The sequence below is a fragment of the Notolepis coatsorum genome (assembly GCF_963971535.1).
Source record: "Notolepis coatsorum genome assembly, chromosome: 5".
Taxonomy (NCBI): domain Eukaryota; kingdom Metazoa; phylum Chordata; class Actinopteri; order Aulopiformes; family Paralepididae; genus Notolepis; species Notolepis coatsorum.
In genome coordinates, this window is record NC_140169.1 from 135,623,232 (window position 1) to 135,641,342 (window position 18,111).

Consider the following 18,111-nt stretch of genomic DNA (forward strand, 5'->3'; position numbering starts at 1 on the left):
TCTAGAATGGCCGGCTATAACGAACACTCAACTGACCCGGTTACTTGTTTTGTAATTGCGTAGGCCCAATTAGGGGCCGGTGTAACGGCCATATGAGTGTTTTGGTTATTATTATTATTATTCCATCTTCGACCAGACTGGAGAGGACCGAACAGATTGATTGAAATCAAGAGGTCCTGAAAATGGCCTAAAAAAGGAAGGAATTTACTGTACGTGCGCCTTTAAGAGTTTCGCACATGCGCAGTCGGCTGAGAAAGTTAACTCCTGAACTTCGCAGTCAGAAATTTTTCAGATTTAGAAAAAAAAAAGTAAAGAACATCTCCATTCTGCCGAAATGGCATTTCGGCGAAGGAACAAGAGTTATCCGTTCTTCAGCCAGGAGTTCTTAATTCAAAACCACGCGGACATCGTCTTCAGTTTGGTGATTTTCATTTTGATTGGATTGATGTTTGAGGTGAGATGAACGCTCGTCTTTTTCCCTCTCGTCTCTCTCAGCTGTTTTCTGTTGGCAAGTCCGCAGCAGATCCCAAGATCTAGCCTCTATATACCAATGTCTGATTGTGTGACATTCTCGTGGAATATCCTGCGGACTTGCCAACAAAAACAGCTGAGAGACGATCGAGGGGGGAAATATATATAACTATACTAACACTTTGTTTCTTCCTGGGCAACCGAGTTGCTCGTTTGACTCTGAAACTGAGCAACTCTTGTTTATTAATGTGCATTATGGTGGCTGCTGCTTGATACATTGTCGCAAGTTTCACATGTTTTGTGAACAATACAATGTTGCATTCTGTTCCCAAAGTAGCTATTTGATCATCGGCTGCTTTGGCGCAAGTCGACGCGACATCCGATCCGGCTATAATACAACTCGTAACTTCGGACATTAATCGGAAGTTTTCAACTTTCTATTCATCGAATATATATCGGTATATGCCTCGTTTTAACTCTTTCAAAACACATGTTGTCTTCTCGGTTGTTTATAACGGGACCCTGTCACATATCAATGGTTACGTTGTAAAAGTTGAGCTACAACGCAAAACAACCTCTTGACGTGCCTTTTTTTTTAATTTACGAGTGTCTACTTCCGAAATCCCAAACAAATGTTCCTAATCTAACGCCACTGAGCCGTGTTTTATCCCCAAAGTCTCCCGATCGCTGGTGTTGTCAGAGGGTTTTTTCCCGGCAAAGACAGCAGCCCGCTGCAACAATGTGATCCCCAGTGAACTGCCACGTCTCAATCTGTGAGCCGTGCCGCAGCCCTGCACTCTGTCAGGGGCTTCTACCAGCGTGACACACATGTACATATTAATAATAATAATACTCTTAGATATACCGGTAGGCTATTAACCCTTTCACTGCCACACGACAGAAGGTTAACCCTTTACTATCACATAACCGGCTGTTGTGTGGCAGTGAAAGGGTTAACCTTCTGTGTGTTGTCGCAGTGAAAGGGTTAACCTTCTGTGTGGTGTCACAGTGAAAAGGTTAACCTTCTGTGTGTTGTGTTGCAGTGAAAGGGTTAACCTTCTGTGTGTGTTGTCGCAGTGAAATGGTTAACCTTCTGTGTGTTGTCGCAGTGAAAGGGTTAACCTTCTGTGTGTTGTCGCAGTGAAAGGGTTAACCTTCTGTGTGTTGTCGCGGTGAAAGGGTTACCTTCTGTGTGTGTTGTCGCAGTGAAATGGTTAACCTTCTGTGTGTTGTCGCAGTGAAAGGGTTAACCTTCTGTGTGTGTTGTCGCAGTGAAATGGTTAACCTTCTGTGTGTTGTCGCAGTGAAAGGGTTAACCTGTGTGTTGTGTCACAGTGAAAAGGTTAACCTGTGTGTGGTGTCGCAGTGAAAGGGTTAACCTTCTGTGTGTTGTCGCAGTGAAAGGGTTAACCATCTGTGGGGTGTTACAGTGAAAGGGTTAACCTGCTGTTGTGTGGCAGTGAAAGGGTTAACCGTCTGTGTGTTGTCGCAGTGAAAGGGTTAACCTTCTGTGTTTTGTGTCGCAGTGAAAGGGTTAACCTTCTGTGTGTGTTGTCGCAGTGAAAGGGTTAACCTTCTGTGTGTTGTGTCGCAGTGAAAGGGTTAACCTGCTGTCGTGTGGCAGTGAAAGGGTTAACATTCTGTGTGTTGTGTCGCAGTGAAAGGGTTAACCTGCTGTCGTGTGGCAGTGAAAGGGTTAATACGTACTTATGTATCTCCCCCCCCCCCCCAAAAATATATATATACATTTTCATTATCGGACAGAGCTCTGCTAATGTAAATTAGCTTATTGCCGGGTTTCAATCCCGGATCTGATGTCATGATTAGCACTTAAATATGGACGGGGGGACGGGCTGGGGTCCGGGGTCCATCGGCTTTCTCGTTTAGGAAAAGAGCCGCGTGAATGAATGTGTGTGTGTGTGTGTGAATGGGGCCAGTTTCAGTGCGAGAGAGTCCCCTCTCTTCCTGTGAGCGCGCGCTGCCTCCGCTCAGCTCTGACGAGGCACCTGTGGCCGTGGCGCGCGAGGAATGTTGCAGACTTGTCGGTGCGCTCGAGCTTCCCGGTCTAGGTAGCGTCTCAGTTCAATGCAAGCCTTGTCACGCCGACCCGATTTTTAAACAGCTCAGCACCTTCACCCCCCCCCCCCCCCCCCCCCTACTCACCCACCTCCTCAGCTTCGAATTACAGTGTCAGAGAGGGATATTATTTGAATGAACTATAAAAGTTTGGGTCGCTCTCTCTCACACACACATACTGTACATAGCCACATTCTCTCTCATTCTCTCTCTCTCTCCCTCCCTCCGTCACACACTGGAATTTGCTTCCAACTTCCTGTCTGGCTCTTTTCTGTAGACGTTTATTAATCTCTCATGTTGCATAATGTCCATCCATCTCTTAATTTTCCCAGGCGACAGCCAAGACTGCCATACTGTTCATTCAACCTCAGTACAACATCAGCACGCTGGCCCCAGGTACGTAGACGACAAGCCCAGAATTGAGTCATAATAAGACGTCTGTGGGATGTTCGCTGTTTTCACAAGACGATGCCGAAGCAACGCACCCCACCGATGGTGTCAAACCGGATTGACTTTATTTAGTTGTTTTTGCACCTCTTTAATCCACACTGTATGTCTATGGCACCGCTAACCTCTCCCCTCCTTTTGTTGTGTTTAGAGGGAGAGGTGACTTTGTACCAGTACGGGTGGCGGGACTGTGCCACCATCGTCTTTTATTTCTTCATCACCATCATCCTCCACGCCGTGGTGCAGGAGTATGTCCTGGACGTGAGTACCCCCCTCCCCCAACCCCTAAACATGACACCGCAATCGTCATTACAACGACTTTGCACAGTCGGTCAAAAGATGTGAGAAAGGGAGACTGGGACCAGGACTGACACACAGGACTTTAATCCCATGCTATTGTGATCAGACCACACCACCCACACTGGATCCTGGCCTGCAGTGCAGCTATGATCTGTTGTGATCAGACCACACCACCCACACTGGATCCTGGCCTGCAGCATATGATCTGTTGTGATCAGACCACACCACCCACACTGGATCCTGGCCTGCAGCATATGATCTGTTGTGATCAGACCACACCACCCACACACTGGATCCTGGCCTGCAGCATATGATCTGTTGTGATCAGACCACACCACCCACACACTGGATCCTGGCCTGCAGCATATGATCTGTTGTGATCAGACCACACCACCCACACTGGATCCTGGCCTGCAGCATATGATCTGTTGTGATCGGACCACACCACCCACACTGGATCCTGGCCTGCAGCATATGATCTGTTGTGATCGGACCACACCACCCACACACTGGATCCTGGCCTGCAGCATATGATCTGTTGTGATCAGACCACACCACCCACACACTGGATCCTGGCCTGCAGCATATGATCTGTTGTGATCAGACCACACCACCCACACTGGATCCTGGCCTGCAGCATATGATCTGTTGTGATCGGACCACACCACCCACACTGGATCCTGGCCTGCAGCATATGATCTGTTGTGATCGGACCACACCACCCACACTGGATCCTGGCCTGCAGCATATGATCTGTTGTGATCGGACCACACCACCCACACTGGATCCTGGCCTGCAGCATATGATCTGTTGTGATCAGACCACACCACCCACACTGGATCCTGGCCTGCAGCATATGATCTGTTGTGATCGGACCACACCACCCACACTGGATCCTGCCCTGCAGCATATGATCTGTTGTGATCAGACCACACCACCCACACTGGATCCTGCCCTGCAGCATATGATCTGTTGTGATCGGACCACACCACTCACACACTGGATCCTGCCCTGCAGTGCAGCTATGATCTGTTGTCGTGGGAAGTCTCTGGGACACTGCTTTGCCAAGACTTAACCCAAAGAAGGCGCTGGAGCGCACAGGTCCTATTGGTGCGTTACTACGGGATGCGAGGACTAGCGGTCAGTCGAACCAGGCCCCGCTGGAAGTGTTTGACCGATGAAGACACTTGCTGTGTGTCGAGATGTTAGGTTAAAGGAACACGCCAACATTTTGGGAAATTTGCTTACCGTCTTCTCCAGAGAGAGACATGAAGATTATACCAGTTTCCTCTCTTGTGCGTTCAGTAGAAAGCTATCTGGCTGCGTGTTAGCCTAGCTTAGTACAATGAATGGAATTAAATGGAACAACAATGTCAGCCACATAGTTGAAGAGCTCACCAACGACAGTTTTTCCTGTGACAGCTCAGGAAGCTTGTGGTTTCTAAACATTCTGTGACTTTTATAGAGCTGTGATCGACAGTGTTCTCACATTCTCTGTCACAGTGTGGGTCTGGTAGCTGCTTATGTGACGACAGGAAGGGGGCGGAGCTTAACAGGGTAATGCTTCACAAATCATTGGTCAAGATCTGCCAAGCATCGGTGATCCCTCTCATCCAGGTAAAGCACCTTTTGTCTAGAAGAAGGTTCAAGTAAAGTAAAACGACTCGCTTCAGTAACAGCTCATATACGAAGGCCAGTGAGGGCCCTTAACTCCTCACCATCTGTTCAGGCTATGATGCCCAGATCAACCATGTCGCCTAGGGACCTGTTATACATGCTGAAACATACTCCAGACTCTCTTAGCCCATTTAGACCTAAAAACGCCTATTAAAACCTATGCAATTATTATTCTACACAATCTCTTTAAAACCTGAGGGGTTTTTGTAAAGATTTTCAGAATTGTCAATCTTCACTAAAACCTATATCTCAGCCTCTGGAGCAGGTAGAAACATGAAATGAAAACCATTTGATAGATTACAACTTGGGCTTTTATTTGAACATCATTCATTTACTATAATGTGCATTGACATTTATAAAAAAAAATCTATAAACGACAACAAATATTATTTTTCTTTCGGCTTTTCCCGTCAGGGGTCGCCACAGCGGATCATTCGTTTCCATCTGTTTCTGTCATCTGCGTCGTCCTCCGTCACTCCCGCTGCCCGCATGTCCTCCTTCACTGTGTCCATAAACCTCCTCTTGGGCCTTCCCCTCCTCCTCATTCCTGGCAGCTCCATCTCCAGCATCCTCCTCCCGATGTACCCCCCCCCCACCTCCCTCCTCCGCACATGTCCAAACCATCTCAGTCTTGCTTCTCTCACTTTCTGCCCGAACTGCTCAACATGGGCCGTTCCTCTGATGTAGACATTTTCGATTTTGTCCAACCTTGTTACTCCCAGAGAGAACCGTAACATCTTCATCTCTGCCACCTCCAGCTCCGCCACCTGCTTGTTGGTCAGTGCCACTGTTTCTAGACCATACAGCATAGCTGGTCTCACTACCGTGCTGTAGACCTTTCCCTTTACTCTCGCTGGTACCCTTCTATCGCAGATCACCCCCGTCATCCTTCTCCACCCGCACCACCCGGCCTGCACTCTCTTCTTCACCTCCCTACCACAGTCCCCATTACTTTGGACTGTTGACCCCAAGTACTTAAACTCGTCCACTTTTGGTACCTCTGCTCCTTGCATCATCACCACCCCTCCGTCTTCCTTCCCTTGTCATTTTTCGGCCTATTTATGAATCGTTTTCAAATAAACGCTAGATTATCGATAGTATATGTGTACTTATGCACGCTAGAGAAGCGGGCTGAAAAACTAATTATCTTATTTCCTGATCAGCACACACACACTCACAGCCACACACACACATATGGGACACGCTGAGATATAGGTGAAAAAATAGATTCCTTACCTCAGATCAGATGTTCTCCAAAAAGATTATTCCAATTCCTGATCGCCATTCCAAATATCGATTGCGTTTATTGATCCAACGCTGGGTACTGGAAATACCGATTCCACGCTGTTCTGAGGGTCGGCGAAGACTGCAATCGGCTCGGATTACATGCCTGACAAGTAAAATGTGGATTCCGGACTTTCTTTTCCCCATGCGTTTTCATTCGATCCAATCCAAAGGGTGCATTACCATCCGGCAGACGATAGGGGGCGATATTTTCCCTGTTCAAACTCAGACCGAGTCCCAGTGGTAACGTGAGGCTAGATTGATGAAAAATGAATGGAAATCGATAATTAAAAAAAATAACGATTTAAAAACGAGATTTCTCATCGCTTGGCACTCAACGCATGGCATGATGAACTAACGAGATTTCTTGTGGCTGGCACTCAAAGTGTTAAAGGTATATATACACACAAATGCAGCATCCGGTCTAAATGGGTTAAATGCGCCAGACACTTTATTATTATGTATTCTTTCCACGTCTATGCTGATGAGTATTATACTGTACTGTTTATGTGTATGATTGTTGTTTACCTGTGCACTCGCCAAGACAAATTCCAATCTGTTGCGTGATATCTCTCCTGTTATAAACATGATCTGTTGCGTGATATCTCTCCTGTTATAAACATGATCTGTTGCGTGATATCTCTCCTGTTATAAACATGATCTGTTGCGTGATATCTCTCCTGTTATAAACATGATCTGGTGCGTGATATCTCTCCTGTTATAAACATGATCTGTTGCGTGATATCTCTCCTGTTATACATGATCTGTTGCGTGATATCTCTCCTGTTATAAACATGATCTGTTGCGTGATATCTCTCCTGTTATAAACATGATCTGTTGTGTGATATCGCCTATAATTGACATGACCTGTTTTATTGTCTTGACTGCAGAAGGTGAATAGGCGACTACATCTCTCCAAGAGCAAGAACACCAAGTTCAATGAGTCGGGCCAGTTATGCGTGTTTCATTTGGTATCCAGTGTGTGGAGCCTCTACATCCTAATATCGGTGAGACACACACTTACATACATACATACACACACATATTATTCTACTATATATCACTACTGTCAGGCCAAAACCTTGTATTTCCAAAAACAACCACATTTTCTGATCGATATCCATGTGTGTGTATATATATATATATATATATATATATATATATATATATATATATATACATACAATACTTTTTTTTATTATAGCTACATTGGGTTTTCCATGTACTCCCAGTGGTGCAGTGCTCATGGGACGCAGTAGCACGCCGTTCCACCTCCTTTCTGAGCACGCACACGCACGGATGTGCACGCACACACAAGAATGCGTTCAACTCGACTTGTGCGCTAAGTACCCACCTGGCTACTTTGCATAACAATAGCACTGAAGTGTCTCTCGCTGTGTGCTGCCTTGTTCCTCGTTATGGTCTTTCTACCGTTTCTTTTCGTCTACTCTCACTTCTAATCTGGTCATTTCCTATACAAACATGTTTCCTACTATTTATGCACATAATAATCATGCTTTCAGTACTGTATTGTTTGCACTTTACGGTTACATTTGCACTCTGGTTAGATGACAAACTTATTTTCGCTGTACTGTACTGACAATACATTTGTATTTAATCTAATAAGTAAGGCAATTGAAATGTCTTTATATATTGAAGGCTACATCCTGTGCGCACGCATGGGACGTCATTAAAACACAGTGCAACCCCTTATGAAATCACTGTGTACTCCTTAAGAGTTCTTTGGATTCAGAAAACTTTATTGTCCATCACATGACGGAAAATTTACTTTGAAACGGGCTCATAAAACAAATAAAAACGCAGCTTGTGCAAAGATGAGCACAGTGTCTTTGTTCCTTATCTGAAATGGATGAAGGATTTCTTTTAACGAGTCAACATGCAATTCATGTGTAAATACCACAAGCGCTAACGTTTGGAGATTCAAGGTTTTAGACCGACGACAACGGCAATATTCTATTTGAAACACTTGACGAATAAAAGTGTCAAATAAAGATAAATAAAAACAGTTGTTGTTGTTATTATTATTAGTTGAAAACAAATGAAGAGCTGAATAACTGAACCATGCTCTACTTCCTTTATCCACACAGGAAGGTTACCTTCTGCGTCCCAGCAGCCTCTGGGAGAACTACCCCCATGTTCACCTGCGGTATGAAACACTACACCTGCTGCTAGAACAGTGCTGTGCTCCAGATATAAACACTACATCTAGAACAGTGCTGTGCTCCAGATAGAACCACTACATCTAGAACAGTTCTGTGCTCCAGATAGAACCACTGCATCTAGAACAGTGCTGTGCTCCAGATAGAACCACTACATCTAGAACAGTGCTGTTCTCCAGATATAAACACTACATCTAGAACAGTGCTGTGCTCCAGATAGAACCACTACATCTAGAACAGTGCTGTGCTCCAGATATAAACACTACATCTAGAACAGTGCTGTGCTCCAGATATAAACACTACATCTAGAACAGTGCTGTGCTCCAGATATAAACACTACATCTAGAACAGTGCTATGCTCCAGATATAAACACTACATCTAGAACAGTGCTGTGCTCCAGATATAAACACTACATCTAGAACAGTGCTATGCTCCAGATATAAACCCGCCACAGTCTAATTAGTCCCGCCACAGTTGTATAATAATAAAAAAATAAATAAAAAGGTAATAAAAAAGAAAAAATATATTTTTTTAATATAAAGTTTGCCAATAGGGATGTATCAGTAGTATTGGTAGTAGTCGTAATAGTAATCCACTATATTTTTTTTATTTTCTAAAAAAAATAAACCAGTTCAACACAGGTAACCACTTTTGCTTCATTTCTTTGATGGCTCAGATGTCTGCTCTAAGTCCAGTGGTTCCCAAACCTCTCCTCGAGGCACCCCAGCCGTTCCATGTATTTGTTAAATTCCACCACCAGCACACCTTGATTCAACTAATAAAGGGTTAGTTAAGTTGAGGAGAGGATTGGGAAGCACTAGTCTAGTCGATTTTTTGTGTTTTGAGCACAAAGTTCATCATAGATCTAGCCTCTTTATTTTGCTCTCAAAGTGCACCAGATTGATGCATTTAACTTTAAAATGTACAACAACAAAAAAATGCGGTGGGGGGGGGGGGGGGTGCCCCCGGACCCCCCTAGAGGGTTGGAGGTTCACCCTCCATAGTCTCTGAAAATCCTGTGGGAAACACTGTAAACACTACATCTAGAACAGTGCTATGCTCCAGATAGAAATACTACATCTGCTGCTAGAACATTGTTAATGTGTGATTGTTATGATAATAACATGGATAATAATGGCACTACACTCTATATAATACTACCTTGTTTACTTTCCCTTACGCATGAAGGGAAGTGTCTGTTTCAGTAATCTCACAGCTCATGGTAATCTCTTTCTCTCTCTCTGTCTCCCGCTCTCTTTCTGTGTGTGTGTCTCTCTCTCTCTCTCTCTCTCTCTCTCTCTCTCTCTCTCTCTCTCTCTCTCTCTCTCTCTCTCTCTTTCTCTTGTGTGTGTGTGTGTCTCTCTCTCTCTCTCTCTCTCTCTCATGTGTGTGTGTCTCTTTCTCTTGTGCGTGTCTCTCTCTCTTTCTCTTGTGTGTGTGTCTCTCTTTCTCTTGTGTGTCTCTCTCTCTCTGTCTCCCGCTCTTTCTGTGTGTCTCTCTCTCTCTCTCCCTCTCTCTCTCTCTCTCTCTCTCTCTCTCTCTCTCTCTCTCTCTCTCTCTCTCTCTCTCTCTCTCTCTCTCTCTCTCTCTCTCTCCCTCCCTACAGGTTTCAGGTGAAGTTCTTCTACCTCACTCAGCTGGCCTACTGGCTCCATGCGCTGCCAGAGCTATACTTCCAAAAAGTACGCAAGGTCAGTAAGGCCATGGGAACAGCAGGAGTGTGACCAGATTAATTCTGTCTGTGTGTGTGTGTGTGTGTGTGAGTGTGTGTCTCTGTGTGTGTGTGTGTCTCTGTGTGTGTGTGTGTGTGTGTGTGTGTTCGTGTTCCTGACTTAACTTAAAAAGCAGATTTCCTGGTTAAACGTTGGGCTTAAGCATGTATCGATGAAGGTCAGGGTTAGGGGCTATGAAATTAATGTTAAGTCGATTGATGTCGATTAATGTTAAGTTTATTTACATTTAGTCATTTAGCCGACGCTTTCCTCCAAAGAGACTTCGACACTTGTGTCCAATAACAAAGCCAGCGAAGGGAAACACTCCTGGCAGGCAACTATAAAGGGGGCATTATTCCTAGTAGTGGGTACTGTTACTGAGCTTTATATTACCAAAAAGCAAGAACAAACGATGTACCGAGCTATGCATGAATGGAATTCACTCCCTAGACATAATCACACGAGAAAACAGTCGAATACGATTTAACATTGTATTAAGACAGCATCTTTTGACATAAGAGATGTGTGAACAGAAAACAATTTAAATGTATGAACGTTTTTTTTATGCTTTTCAAATGTGATCGTAAAAGTGAGTTACAACAGCAATTTCGTTGGCTGGTAAATTAGGCATGTATGAACAAATGTGTGGGCATTTAGTTGTGTACAGTTAAGTATCCCTAGCTATTTCACATAGTTGATTATTGTATATTGGATTATTGTACATTGGAGCTTGTCTTTTGTGTGTGTGTACTACTAGACCATGTCTCTAGTCCGTTGTCCTGATTACTTGTAACATTATATGTTATGATGTAAGTATCGTGTGTGTGTGTGTGTGTGTGTGTGTGTGTGTGTGTGTGTGTGTGTGTACTGTACCTCGTTCAGTGTGTCCTGTTTACTTGTAATGTCATGTTATGCTGCAAGTATTATGTTGCACGGTCACAATGTCACTTTCTTTTGTGGACCCCAGGAAGAATAGCTACTGCAATGCTGTAGCTAATTGGGGATCCTGATAAACCAAACGGTGTGTGTTTTGAGAAACTGTGTGAAAGAGAAAAAGGGATTAATCTCGAGCAACAAATAAAATCAGTTTTCTTATTTCCCAGGAGGAGGTTCCTCGTCAGCTGCAGTACATCTGCCTGTACCTGTTTCACATCTCCGCAGCCTACCTGCTAAAGTAAGTAGGCCTCCACCTCGCCTCCGCTGTGTTTCAAGTTTCAAGTTTGTTTATTATTTGTCATAATAAAATACAGAATACTTTATGATGAAATGCTTGTGTCTGTATGAGCCCCCTGAGAGTGTGCTACATACAGTAAGTAAGTAATTAAGTAGTAAGTAAAGGAATGTTCAGTCAATATACATATATACAATATACAATACAGAGTCAAACGAGTAACAGTGAGGTACAATGCAGAAATGCGATGAGGTACAAAACTTAGGGTAAGGTGCAAATGAGGTATGAATCTCTTTAATAATAGATGCATATAAAGTGTTTAAAGTGTCTAAAGTGAGTAGAGTGAGTGGTAAGGTGAGTGTTTGTTTAAAGTGAGTGTGTACATGTGGATGTGTGCGCAGTGAGTGTACAGTAGATGATGGGTTGTTAGTTACATAGTGTCATTGTCATTGAGCATCCTGATGGCCCGGGGATAGAAGCTCCGTTTCATTCATGTCAGATTAGAACCTTTTGAGAACGGAACATTCCAACGATGATGTCACAGTCGATACGGGGAGAGGGAGAAAGAGAAAGCCGTGGGGCTCTTAAGACTTTTGGCACGGATCTACTTAATAAGAGGATCACAAATCATTAAATCATAAAAAAAAAAAGTCAAGTTGGCATAGGATTCTTCTATTCCGCATGCCAACACCGGTCGGGCGAAGGCGGGTCGGGCAGGATCTTGGTCGTTATCCGGTGTCTTGGATTGTATTCGTGCACCGGAAGAAACGCGGCCCCACGGGGAGGAGAAGTGATATTTTGCCTACAGGCGACGAGTACAATGGAATGGAAAGGAAAAACCTAAAGGCAATAGTGATAACGTCAATACAGCGAGTTGCATCTTAATAAAGTATATACAGAAGGAAAAACCGATGGTATATAATATACACCAAAAGAAAGACGTTCAAGGTCATAACGTGCGCAACGTGTCATCTAACTAGTGTGCAATGAATGAATGAATGACTTCAAAAATATAAATACATTCTCTTAAACCACTGTTCGGGATTCTGCCTAAAGCCAGTTAAGTTTAGTTTTTGACTCCAGCTGCAACAGTGAGGAATGGGAGGGGCTCATGTGCTCTCTGTCTCTCTCCTCTCTCTGTCTCTGTCTCTCTGTCTCTGTCTCTCTGTCTCTCTCCTCTCTCTGTCTCTGTCTCTCTGTCTCTCTCCTCTCTCTGTCTCTGTCTCTCTGTCTCTCTCCTCTCTCTGTCTCTGTCTCCCTGTCTCTCTGTCTCTCTGTCTCTGTCTCTCTGTCTCTCTCCTCTCTCTGTCTCTGTCTCTCTGTCTCTCTGTCTCTGTCTCTCTGTCTCTCTGTCTCTCTCCTCTCTCTGTCTCTCTGTTTCTCTGTCTCTCTCTCTCTGTCTCTCCTCTCTTTGTCTCTCCTCTCTTTGTCTCTGTCTCTCTCCTCTCTCTCTCTGTCTCTCTCTGTCTCCCTCTCCCTATCCCTCTGTCGCTCTCTCTCTGTTCAAGATAGTTGTTGATAATATTTCACATCATTAGCAGAAATATTCTAAAATCATTAGGTCTGCTATAAGCTATTCTCCCCTTTTCTTTGTGAGTGTGTGTAAATTTACTATAGGTGTAACTGAGGGGTACAATTCCCTGACTGTATTGTTAAGTATGGTATTATTAAACCACTACCTCTTGTACTTTAACTTCTGGCCATCCAGTACATGATATAGATATGATGAACACTTTCCCACCTGATGAAACGAAGTCCACACAAATGTACAAATCGAATATTTAATATAGCAAAAGGTATATACAACGTTCACTTGTTTACACTTATGATTTGAAATGCACTTGTATGGCAAATGAGTATTCGTAGGTAAATCAACATTGAATGTCCAATCTCTGGTTACGCAGGGAGTAAGTATACAACCCGGTTCTTTAGGAAACTATAGCGATGGTACTTAAATGATTATAGCTGGATACACTAAGGGGGGGGGGGGGTCCCGCTGGTTGTAAGACAGTAGGAGGGGGGGGTTAGAGGAGCCGCTGGCGGTATCCCTTCTGGCCGACGATTTCTTGGGAGAATTCAAAGTCTTGAACACGGTGCCCACAGAACCTCGGTCCACAGACGAATACAGCTGGACCCTCTGGTGGACGGTAGCTGCCGGTCCACAACGGAGAGACGTGAGGCGACCTCACTGGTGTAGAGCGCCGTCTCACCTTGCTCCTCTCCGGGGGGTAGTTCCAACACTCCGCAGTGTTGGCCGTTATCCATGGAATAATCAAAGCACCCAAAGCATAATCCAAGCCGTGGAAGGCTCGCCGTCGTCCGGGTAGAGTAATCCAATGTACAGGTCCAGTCGCCCTGGCCCGGAGCTCCTCGGATGCAAGCACCACTAGTGGTCTGCCCAGCCTGGTTAAGACTCCAGATAACGTCAGGAACGATGGGGGTACTGATAACTTTATAACTCTAACCGAACGATGCACCATACATAAATAGACTATTATTAGCTTAATAGAATACGTCCAACTCGACGGTATAGTGCCAAACTATGACAATTCAACTATTAATCCACACGATATCTCAATGCCTATTCTGAGGCCAAGTAGGCCTTACTGCACCACACGTGCGTCGTGGGTGAGGCTTCGCGTCTGTTACTCGGTTGGAGGGTAAAGAACTAATGGACTAAAAGAGTTCTACTTTACTTGCGCCATATATATATGCGCTGTGAACAAATAGTACCATTCGTATTTCGCCAGACGTATTCCTACGCGGAACCGGGCTTGCCACGACATGTTGGGCGGCACGATTGAACTTGAACCTAGGGGTATGGCTGCTGGCGCCAGGTTCTCGTCCAATGGTAGAATGAAACTATTATGGGCTGTTTAGTAGACTAAAGGGATATTCAGTGCATATTGTACAAGGAATATACAGGGGATATCAAACGATATACAAATACTATTTAAATATATATATATAAATATATATATTCGGTTTAATCTGATCCTTCACAACAGCCGCCCCCTAATTAGTCCCACCTAATTAGCTAAGCAGAGACAGATTAACCGCACTGTCTACCACTCAAGGTCCGCTGTAAGGGTCAGTCAACTCTCAAAGTCATGGGGTCATGGTCATCATCGATAGTATCTGGGAGTCGGGGCAGTTCTATTAGCCTCGCCACGGGTCGTGTGTAAGTTCGCCCTTGGACGAGTACTTCAGCTGCTCGGACCTTGCCATCGGCACCGGTGATCACTTTGCTCACGCGGCCAGCCGGCCACATAGCTCTGGGTAGTGACTGGTCGATAATCATGACGACTGTTCCTTCTGTCAAATTGTCTCTCTCCTTTACCCACTTCTGGCGGGTCTGTAGAGACGGTAGGTAGTGGAGTAGGAAGCTGCTCCAAAACTTGTCAGCTAGTACTTGACTGTACCTCCACATTCTTCGGCCGTTCGCTTCTTCAGGCCTGTACATTGTCTGGGGTAGCGCGGGGTCCAGCCGCCCTATTAAGAGTGTGTTGGGGGTGACTGGGTCGACATCTGCTACATCACTGGAGACGTAACCGAGGGGCTTTGAGTTCAATACTCCCTCGATCTCCGTGAGGACTCTCTCTGCTCTTGCGTGGTGTACATCCTCGTCGTATTTCTTTATGATCAGCTCTGTGACCTTGTGTCGGCTGTTCAAGACTATCGGGTACTTAATGTCATCCGGTAGATCGGGGGCTCTCCGCAGGCGACCACCCACTCTGATGAGATTATGGGCGTCACTCTCGGGTGCCAGGTGGAGCAGTCTGCTGTCTGATGGGACGGGCTTTCCTCCCTGTAGACAGTCTAGCTCATCGGGGAACGAGTCTCTCTGGGCTCGTTGTAGTAGAAGAAGTTCTGCTTCTTCGTAGTCAGCTGCTGACATGTCAGTGGTGGACTGAATCTCTGGGTGGTGCCACAGGAATGTCTTTTGCTGCGCACTCTCTAGGGTAATGCAGTCATCTATGTTGGGGTCTGTGGAGGCGACTGTGCTCAGTCCACAGAACATAGGTTTCTTGTTCTCAGCCTCCTCATTACTTGCTTCCCGTGGGGTGGGCGTAGGCCACTCTTCTTCGGGGAGCATGAGGAATTCTGGTCCGTCACTGTAGATGTTGCGACGGGTGAGGTCATCCAGAGACATTCCCCGGGTGATGACGTCAGCTGGGTTGTGTTTGGTGTCCACATACCGCCAGCTCGCTGCTTCTGTTAACTCTTGAATCTCGGTGACTCTGACTCCCACGAAGACTTTGTATCTGCATGAATCAGACTTGATCCATGTGAGTACTGTCGTGGAATCTGACCACAAGATTGTTCTGTGCACCGGAATGGTGAGTTCACGTTGGATTAACGTGGCTAGATGCGCTCCTGCTAGGGCTGCGCAGAGTTCTAGACGCGGGATAGATTGTTGCTTTCGTGGGGCTATTCTTGAGCGAGCCAGGATGAAAGCAGTGTGTATCTTTCCTCCCTTCTCTTGGGCACGCAAGTAGGCCACCGATCCATAGGCTACTTCGGAGGCGTCGCTGAAGACGTGTAGATCAATCTTGCATGTCTCTGGCCTCACTGTGGATGGGAAGTAGCTGCGGCGTATATTGACGCCTGGGAGTGAGCGGAGTTCCGTCTCCCACTCTCTCCATGTTGAGGCAAGGTGTGCGGGTATTGGGTCGTCCCAGCCCTGGTCCTTGTCCCATAGTGCTCGTACAATCATCTTTGCCCTGGTGGTGTAAGGTAGAATACATCCCAACGGGTCATATTGTCTGGCGAGTGTTCTGTACACACTCCTGGTGGTCGGTATCGCCGTCGACCTTCCCTGCTCTGGAGTCAAGGGTTTGTGTCTATAGTGGAGCGAGTCTGTTTTGAAGCGCCAGACTAGTCCTAGTGTCATTTCTTGGGCTTCTCCTGGGATGGTCGCCATCCAGGTCTCGCTGCTGGCAGCCTTGTCCGCGGGGGAGAGGCTGCGCAATACGTGCGGGTCACTGCTGGCCCACTGCCTGAGATCAAAGCCGCCTTTGATCAGGGAGGCGCGTAGCTTGATTAGGAGAGCCTCGGCTTCTTCTTGAGTCGAGACGCTTTGTAAACAGTTGTCCACGTAGAAACTGTTCTTCACACTGTGTCGGACCTCTTCATCTGCTGTTGGGTCCTCTGCGACGTGTTTCTGTAGTGCAAATGTAGCACAGCACGGGCTGCATGTGGTTCCGAAGGGGAGTACTTCCCACTGGTAGATGGCTGGGTTCTCATCTCCGATCCTCTCTCTCCATAGGAACCGCAGCAGGGGCTTGTCCTCCTCCACTAGTCTCACCTGCAGGAACATCCCTTTGATATCCCCGCTGATAGCCACCTTGTCCTGGCGGAAGCGCAGTAGCACGCCTAGTAGGGAGGGGCCGAGTGTGGGGCCGGGCAAGAGCTCTTTATTCAGATTTTGGGATCCGATCTGGTAGCTGCAGTTAAACACAATGCGATCCTTGCCGTTGTGGTGGACCTTGTGATGCGGCACGTACCATGATTCGGTCGTCTGATCGGCCTCTTTAATGTCAATCTTTGTCACGTGTCCCGCTGTGATTAGCTTCTCAATCTCAGCGCGGTACACACCCTCTTGAACGGGGTCTTTGGCTAGGCGCCGCTCTGTGTTCAATAGATAGCGCTCCGTGGCGTCTTTCTTTGCGTGAAAGGTGGGCATTCCCTCTCGCCTCAGGAGTGGAGTTGCGTATCTCATCACTCCGCCGACTGTGACTCTCTTTGTCCCCTGCTCGAGTAGGTTGATGGCGTAAATGTCTTCTTTAGAACGAATATCTTTCTTTTCGTTCTTAAAGGGCATTGTCTCTAGTGTCCATAGCCTCTCGACATGCTGCAGGAGAGTGGTGTCTTCTTCTGTCGTTCTGGAGTGGAGGCAGCTAGTGGCTGCTGTTCGGTTGAGAGATTTAGCGAGGGGGCCTTGTAGTGTCCACCCTAGGCGGGTCTCGACTGCTGCAGGACAGCCTCGGGGTCCTGTATGGACCCGGTCAATCGGGACTATGAGTTCTGCATGGTCGGAGCCTATCAGCAGGGTCGGGGTAGCGCCGTCTATGAGCGGGATAGGTAGTTGTCGCAGGTGCACATATTTATCCATCAACTTGGCGATAGGGTAGGTGTACTGCGATAGTCCTATTTCTTGGCTGGTGAAAGCATTTGTAATCCTATACCGTCGCTCTGGCTGCCCGTTTGCTGCGATAGTGAAGGAGACATTCTCGCCCTTTATCGTCTTTAAATCTCTTCTTATTGTCCGAATCGTCATTTCGTTCTCGCTCCCCCGCAGTCCCAGCTGGGCCGCAGCGGACGCGAGCAGAAGGGTCTTCTCTGACCCGTCATCAAGGACGGCGTAGGTGTCCATGACTTTATCTTGGTAGCTCAATGTCACACGGACTACCTTTAAGAGCACTTGGGCGCCGCTGCTGCTGGCGGGGTCAATGTACATGACACTTGCCTTGGTGCCGCTCGATGGTGCAGGTGAAGGCCGTCTTCTGTTACTTTCGTGTAGTATATCTAGATGGGCTCCGTCGCACCGACTGCACCTTTTCTTTAGGCGGCATTCGGCTGCCATGTGTGGTCGCGCACATCGGTAACAGCGCCTGTTGGACTTTATCCATTGACTCACTTCTTCTGCATTCATCTTTGTGAATAGGTCACATTGTGACAGCCAGTGTTCTTTCTCACAGTAGGGGCAAACCATCTTCCACTTCTCTTTTCTCGAGGGGGTACTGTGGCTCTTACTGCTCGGTACTGACTCTGATTGGTGCATGACAGTCA

At 46.3% G+C, this 18,111-nt stretch overlaps 1 protein-coding gene across 2 annotated transcripts in view; it reads left to right on the forward strand.

The window, feature by feature from the left end:
• Positions 1–256: 256 nt before the first annotated feature.
• The window catches only part of tram2 (translocation associated membrane protein 2), a 30,715-nt gene continuing 12,860 nt past the window's right edge, over positions 257–18,111 (forward strand). The window contains exons 1-7 of one of the 2 annotated variants that reach the window (XM_084314833.1): positions 257–454; positions 2,880–2,943; positions 3,146–3,255; positions 7,146–7,262; positions 8,364–8,422; positions 10,043–10,127; positions 11,252–11,322. In XM_084314833.1, the coding sequence (XP_084170959.1) occupies positions 335–454; positions 2,880–2,943; positions 3,146–3,255; positions 7,146–7,262; positions 8,364–8,422; positions 10,043–10,127; positions 11,252–11,322 (626 nt within the window). In that variant the 5' untranslated portion in view covers positions 257–334. The remainder of the gene's footprint in view (positions 455–2,879; positions 2,944–3,145; positions 3,256–7,145; positions 7,263–8,363; positions 8,423–10,042; positions 10,128–11,251; positions 11,323–18,111) is intronic. The other variant, XM_084314834.1, reaches the window with a different exon arrangement.